Raw genomic sequence first — 7,844 nt, 5'->3', positions numbered from 1 at the left:
CATCCAAACTTAAAATACATGGGTCTGACACTTTAAAAAATTAAAAAATTAAAAACAAGGCTAAAAGTTGCATCTTTATTCCTGAAATATTCTCCAAAATTGAATTAATTTTTTCTTAAACTAATTAAAGTAGAGCATTTTTGTTATTTTCATTAAATTTTTTAATGGTCAACGTTTAAATTCTAGTTAATATTTATAACAATCAACATTAGAATTTAACAGTAAAGGTAAAAACGTTTCGTTTGAATTACTTTAAAGTTAAAATTGCTTCATCTAATAGTTTAGAGTGTTGAATAGTTTTTGAGAAAACTTTAAAGACAAAAATGTATTTTTATCCTAAAAGGAAAACTACATCCGCCAAGCCAAATGGACATTGTGAAGCTCAACACACATACTCACACGCACTCGTGAAGAATTAAGTAAACACAAGATGCTAGTGTGCCTTGAAGAAACGAGACAACACATAAACAAAAGTCTGCCTTTACAACAACCCTCCCGTTCTTGGAGGTCAGGTAAGTTTCACACATAAACAAGAGAATGTAGTCAAACATCACGTCAAAGGAAACACGAGTATTATCACAAACAAACATGGGATTATATATTAATTAAACATATGGCTTAACCTGAATAACCAGTTTGCCATGATTAGAGCTTGAGAATACGGAGGCCAGGCTCTCTAAGAAGCTCTCGATCCCGAGGTTAATTTTATTTTTGGACTTCACCTTGCCTTGTTTCATGTATCCTCCCATTGCTGCAGCGAACTCTCCGAAACGATGCAGATGAGATAGAAGCATGAAACCCTCCATCCTCACTTCTTTCCCCACCATGTTCAGCAGATTCCTCACCCCTTCTCTTTCTGTCCACACCTGCATACCCCCATTCACATTAATTAAACAGCATGAATGCATGATCTTTAGCATTACATGCATACTGCACTTTTATTTATTGAATGCATGATTCATTACCTTATTGTATTGAGATACCATTCCGCAGAGAGGAATGCGTGCGTACTTGTTCACGTGGTTCAATACAGCTTCAAGCATCTTCCCTCCAACATTGTCCAGGTACAAATCTATACCGTTTGGGAAATACCTGCAAATTCAAGTCATTTTAATTTAATCAATCATTGGTAACAAAATTGAAGTGTATTAGTGAGAGAGATCAAGATGAACCAGGGATTAAAGGGAAACCTGCTCAAAGCAGCATCGTAATCTGTTTCCTTGTGGTAGTTGAATCCGTCGTCGTACCCAAATTCGTCTTTCATTAGCTTCACCTGCGAATTCATTTGTTCAAATATTATTTCTTTTCAGCTACTAGTTGTAGGATTATTAGAAACCAATAATTCAAATTACCAAGAAAAAACATGATGAGTTATAATGGGTTCTTCTTATTTATTACCAGAAAGATTAATCTAAAACCCCACATTAAATTTAAATAAAGAAAAATCACATGAAATAATCATAAATTACTTTTAAGTCTTATATTTTTTTTTCATCATGGCTGTCAATTTTTTATATTAAAATTGCCCATTAATACTGTGTAACTATCAACAGAATTTTTTAGTAGTTGTTACTACTCCCTTGGCTCCACTTTATAACTTACATTTTAAAAGGGTGTGAAGTGATTTACTTTATAAATCATTGAATTGATAATGATATTTTATTTTAAATAAAATACCTAAATTATCCTTAAAAAATATGAGAGAAAGAAATAAAAAAAATAATATTATATAATTTATTTACTTTTTTAAGGTTATGTTTATAATTTTATAAAATTTTATTCTTTATATTCTTATTGCATTGATATTGATAAAGTTAGTAAAAATAATTTATAAATAGAATGGGAGGGAATAAGTAATAATAATTAAAATAATTTTATATTTTTTAAAAAAAATTGCGTATTTAAATTTTCTGTGGGGTGATTCATTCCGCACGGTGTAGCGGCCACTTTTCGTCGAAATATCTACATTTTTTATGTATCTGCATTTTTATGTGACCTCTCAGATGTGACGCCACCACAACGAACTTCAGCAAGTATACTTTTTCCACCTACTTTTCCTTCATTAAATTTCCCCTCGTAGAAAATTGATAGACTTACTCTGGCAGTATCCAGCTATAAGCCTATAACCTCTACAATCACTGTTGTACGAGAATTCCCCCAATGTTCGGCTTTGTTTACAGTATATAAAATATAAAAAAAAATCATGCATATTATTTGTAATTCATGAATAGTATATATAATTTAATTATATTAATATTATTTTTTCTTATATTCATTTTATCATTTAAAAAATTCAATTTAGACTACTACTTTTACGGAATTGAGACGCTCAAACACTGATTTTATTTGACTAAAAAATAAATATCCTACTCAAACAATTGAGTATTGTTAAAATATTTGGCCAAAAAAATTAAATATTATTATAATATCATTTAATGATAAATGAATGTTAAAAAAAAAAAAAAATTTGTGGAGTGTTCATCAAGTTACTATTCTTTTCTTTGTATAATGTATAGCTGGTTCCGACGATAATCTGTGATAGTTTTACAGAACCGTACCTTATCATCGGAGCCAGTGGATCCGATAACCCGACAGCCACGGAGCTTGGCGAGTTGGCCGGCAAACATTCCCACGCCACCGGAAGCAGCAGAGATGAAGACATTGGACCCTGGCTTTGGGTCTCCCAGCACCTCTATTCCCACCCACGCTGCAAACCCCGGCACTCCTGCACCCAAACAAACCCCACCTCAGTTTCAGCCCCAGATTAATTGTTGGCATCAAATATTAAAACCCACCCAAGCAGCTTAGGAAATCCGGCAATGAGATCCCAGCTTTTGGATCAATTTTCTTGAGCATGTGGGAGGTCATCACACAGTACTCTGCCACCGGAAAATATGGATGGAGCACAACGTCGCCCTCCTCAAACTCGCTATCCTTGGACCGGATCACCTTTCCGATCCCAAAAGCCGTGATCACCTGCACATGTATATTTTACTCAAGTAGCTCATTCTCTTTTGTAGAGAAAGAAAAAAGCTAGTGCCTGCCTGGTTAAGCGGGTACTGGTCGGAGTCGAGGCCGTCCAGGCGGCCGCTCATTCTCGAGCGGAGGTATGGATCGACGGAAACATAGAGGAGCTCGACGGCGAGGTGACCGTCGGGGATGGAGTCGGAGGCTAGCGATAGCCGGACAGTTCGGAGTTTGAGATTATCGGAGGTGGGAACACCCTCCGGAGCATACGATGCCAAGTACCATTCTCTGCTCTCAACCTCCTCGCATTTCTCTGCCATTATTCTTCCGCTTTAGTCACTCTCTCGCAAGGCAAGCCGGGGCCTATCGGTGGATCTCGCCTCACTCTCTTGCGTACGATCCCTTTCTTGTTAAGACCAGGGATTTAATGAATTCAAAGATAACAAAGACTTGGTAGAAGTAATTTAATCAATAACAAAGCACTTAAATTAAAATTAATTTGACAGTCTCGTATATACATTTTTGGGTAGGACTTGTATAATATATTTAGTATATTTTTATTCAATTAATCCAAAATAAGTAAATTTTAGTGTATTAATAATATTAATAATAAGCATTTGTTATAAGATAAATAATCTATTAAAGACTCACATGCTAGGGCCCTCAAAAAAAAAAATTAATCACATGCTGGGAAAATTCCAAAATACTACTGCAAGTCTAAAGGCTCAAATTGCAATTAATTTGTTAGTTCAATTATCTAAATGCCTTTGCCTTTTATTTTATTTTTTTTGAAAAAAAAAAGTGTTATGTCACCGGCCATAGCTCCAATGCCATATTGTCATCAACCGGTTAAATGTGCGAAGGGCCAAGGTTGGATTTAGTATGAGATGTATAAATGATGTTTAAATATTTACAAGTTATTTATTAAATACACATAATAAGATATCCATGGTTAACAAAAACCCGTAGAAATGCTTAAAAATAAATTTATAATATATTTTTATCTAACATAAAATTAAAAACTTGTTAATATTATAGGAACAAGTTGTGAAACTCTAAACAAATTGAGTTTTAAAAAAATGATAACTTTTTTTTATATATGAACAAGTGATGTTCATAATTAACAAAAGCAAGGGAAAATACTTAAAAAATAAATTTATAACATATATTTTTTTAATTTAATATAATATTAATAATTTATTAACATTAAAGAAACAAGTAATGAAAAATAAATTAAATTAAATTTATGAACAAATGATATTCAACTATATACAAATAATTGTTCAGATATATATAATAAAATGTTCAAGATATGTAACAAGAAGTAAAAATATTTTAAAATAAAATTATAATATATATATAAGTTTGCACTATATATATTAAAGTAATTGTTGTCTTAATAGTTTCCTTTATTTTGAGAACTACAAGGTCAAAAAAGGTACAAATCCACCTTTGACTTCTTGACATTGATCAATGATTGATTACCGCACTAAAGTTAGAGCTCCAGCTACAGGACATTTTCTTAAAAAATAAAAGGTAAGGACATTTTGATAATTGGTCCAACAAAATTAATTGAAATTGGAGCTCTTAAAGTATTTCAAAAATTTTTGAGCCCTGCATGTGATTAATTTGTTTCTTAAGATCTTTGTTGAGATTCTCCCTATCGTTAAAAACAAACATTTTTAATATAAAATTAAATATATAAGTTTTTTTATACATTTTTTAAACTTTTTCGTTTTAATTTCTAGAGCGCAACAATGATTTATGCTCGTGCTCATGTACGGACTGTCATCAGTTTCTGTTTCCAACCACACCTACCATGCCGACAATAATGAAAACAGTAATTCTCTCTCGTCTGCTTCGTTTGCTTTCCTTTTTCCGTGACCAAACGGGGCCAATCTCAAGACTCCTCAGCCACACGAAGTTCAGGGCTGGAGCCCGCGTTATCATAAATCATGGTTTGCGAAGACTTTAAAAAGTAAAAAATTTAAATGATAACTCCATTTAAATTCGTACAACATTATTAAATACCATAATATTCTCTTGACAATTGATTATATCAAAATACATAGTTATCAATTTGCTATGTTCAATTACCAATGAATATTTCGTTATTTAACTATACTGCGAGGAAGTTAGAGTATGGGTGTTTGTTCGTATGTAATTTTGTAAGGCAACAATTCAAGCAGGTGATTTTTTTTTGGGGGGGGGGGGTTAAATAAAGCAATAGACTATTTTCCGCAGGTTCACTGCATCGCGGAAGCCATTGATGGCTAGCTAAACCAATGGTGCGGATCTAGGCATTTATATATTCACTGAGCGCGAAAGTAACACAATATACAACAGATATCATAAGAGTATATATTGTTTCTAGTTTCTACGGCAACCCATCGTACGTACGTAGTTCACAGGTACTAAGAACATACATAAGACATGGGGTTCAGACATTATATTATATGAATAATGGAAGCATTCAGTGTCCGGAACGAACATGGAAGCACACATCAGCCAAACATTGGGCTTAACCTGACTTTGCCAACATTGGAGCTGGTGAATAAGGAAGCTAGGCTCTCTAGAAAGCTCTCGATCCCCGAGTTGATTTTATTCTTAGACTTCACCTTTCCTTGTTTGGTAAAGCAGGAACAAAAAGAACACAGTTTGGTAATGCAGGACATATGAATGGGGATTCAGGAATATAATTACCTTATTCTATTGAGATATCATTCCCCTGAGAGGAATGCATGCGTACTTGTTCACGTGATTTTGAAGTACAGCTTCAAGCATCTTCCCTCCAACATTGTACAGGTGCACGTCTATACCGTTTGGGAAATACCTGCAAATTCAAATCATTTTAATTTAATCAAACCTTGCTAACGAAATCAAAGTGCATTAGTGAGAGATCAAGATGAACCGGGGATTCAAGGGATGCCTGCTTAAAGCAGCATCATAAACTGTTTCCTTGTGGTAGTTGAATCGGTGGTCATACCCAAATTCCTCTTTTATAACCTTTACCTAGAATTTTTTTAAATTGTTTTCAACAACTCCTCCTTGTTTTTCAAAATAATTAGCCAAGTTTTCTAATACATTATAAATAAAATTCGAAGAACGGAATCTTGAAGTAATGATTTATGAATTGTAAAAATGATGTTACCTGTTATAAATTTTATATCTGATCTTAAATTAATACGCAATGCGGTAAAAGGATAGCCTGCGCAGGCGGTGAGCATTTTTGTTTCTAGGTGACTCTGAGGAGTTGAGAATTGACTAGCTTAATTTTCAACATCTGGTTATAAAAATATATAAAGGATTATTCACTTCTTGTATTTGATTAAAGGAAAAATGGCAGAAAAAATTCTCAGAAATATGCAAATGAAAATGAAATTATGTGAAATACTATAATTCTTCTTAAGTTCCTAGAAACCTTTTTGACGTTAATGATATTCGGTGAAATGACTAAAATACATCCAATTTAAAATAAAATAGTAATTACTTATTTCATTTTAATCATTGTTAGGAAAAAAAGTTGTCATTTCCCAAACTAAAATAGTTGCGGATATTTACAACAGTTGAATTTCAATGAATAAAAAATTTGCACGAAAAAAGTTATAATTACTTGTTCCATTCTAATCATTATTAAAAGAAAAATAGTTATTACTTAAACTGACACATATATTTACAATATTTGGATATTAGATGATAAAAAATTTACATAGAAAAAAGCTATAATTGCTTGTTTTGTTTTAGTTATTGATAAAAAAAATAATAATCATTGCTTAAATTAAAATAATCATAAATATTTATAACATTTAAATTTCAGTAAATCAAAAATTTACAACAACATCCTCAAAGTTGTAGCACTTGTCTGGAGTAACATTTGTAAAAATAAAGTTTACACTAACTACAGTACTTTGCAAACTGAAGTTTAGGCAATTAAATTTAAAGTTAATTATGCTAATATACTTTATGTTTAGATAATGTTAAGATTATAGATATTAAGAAAAAAAGGACTAAACATTCATTGATGAAGATGATAAAACATTGCAAGAATATGATCCTTTACTCGAAGGATTTATAGCCCTTCTTGGGTGATTTACTAACCTTATCTTAAGGGTGCACTAACCCCAACTTTGAAGATTAAATTTCTTTACCTAAATGTCTAATCTTTATCCCTTTATATAGGCTTAAGCTAACAACTAATTGTAATCAATATTCAAATAGATACTCTTTGTGTAAAAAAGTCGATTTAACGAATTAAAATTTATTTGAATGATATAACTAAAGAGCACATGTATGTTTAGATATATAATGATTAAAAATGACATGAGTTTTATATCATATACTCTAAATTATAAGTTTTAAGATGATTTGAATTCTAAACTTATATTTAATACATTTTAAATCCTGAACAATTAAATTTAAAGTAGTCTCACTATCATCGTTAATTTGAAATTAACGAGTATTATTTAAGTATAGTAGGGCACAAGGTTATGTTACGCTCCCTCTCTTCATCTCATCTCTCCCTTTTCCCCCAAACCCCTTTTTAGACTCATTCACCCTCTTCCTTCTCTCTCTAGTTTCAGACTCATCCCCTTGTCTTTCTAATTGCTAGCTAACAGACACAGAGAAAAAGACAAGGACATCTTTTTTAGGTTTCATCCCTGTGAGATTCAAAACCGTAGGAGCCTAAAACTAAACTCCCACGTAACAAAAAAGTACTGCCCCCAACAGGAACACATCAATAGCGGACAGGCGTCCAAAAGTGACCCGCCCACATTTCCAGACTTGACACTCCATTGTCACCATTTGCTAAGAACCATACACCATCCTCCACTACCACTTCGACAATAAAGGTTCTCACAAGTATGCTTTCTCTCACT

The 7,844-nt window shown here is 32.4% G+C and overlaps 1 protein-coding gene across 1 annotated transcript; it reads right to left on the bottom strand.

Annotated features, from left to right (window-relative positions):
• Window positions 1–420: 420 nt before the first annotated feature.
• Window positions 421–3,395, bottom strand: LOC129316149 (2-alkenal reductase (NADP(+)-dependent)-like). The gene is made up of 6 exons (XM_054960438.1): window positions 3,045–3,395; window positions 2,796–2,976; window positions 2,559–2,725; window positions 1,191–1,273; window positions 966–1,092; window positions 421–866 (listed from the first exon to the last, which is right to left on the bottom strand). Exons 1-6 carry the CDS (start codon window positions 3,285–3,287, stop codon window positions 606–608), a joined length of 1,062 nt encoding a protein of 353 aa, XP_054816413.1. The 5' UTR covers window positions 3,288–3,395; the 3' UTR covers window positions 421–605.
• Window positions 3,396–7,844: the final 4,449 nt, after the last annotated feature.

The sequence above is a fragment of the Prosopis cineraria genome, unplaced genomic scaffold (genome assembly GCF_029017545.1).
Source record: "Prosopis cineraria cultivar Desert tree isolate PC_DT_omini unplaced genomic scaffold, ASM2901754v1 PC7, whole genome shotgun sequence".
NCBI classification, from domain to species: Eukaryota; Viridiplantae; Streptophyta; class Magnoliopsida; order Fabales; family Fabaceae; genus Prosopis; species Prosopis cineraria.
The sequence above is the reverse complement of the archived record's forward strand: the minus strand, read 5'-3'. Positions and strand labels throughout refer to the sequence as shown.

Excerpts from the sequence above, each read along its gene's own strand:
- LOC129316149 (XM_054960438.1), bottom strand. The coding sequence starts at position 3,287 with ATGGCAGAGAAATGCGAGGAGGTTGAGAGCAGAGAATGGTACTTGGCA. Across the intron at positions 2,977-3,044 it reads ACCAGTACCCGCTTAACCAG|GTGATCACGGCTTTTGGGAT; the intron begins GCAGGCACTAGC and ends ATACATGTGCAG. Across the intron at positions 867-965 it reads TGGTATCTCAATACAATAAG|GTGTGGACAGAAAGAGAAGG; the intron begins GTAATGAATCAT and ends GGGGGTATGCAG.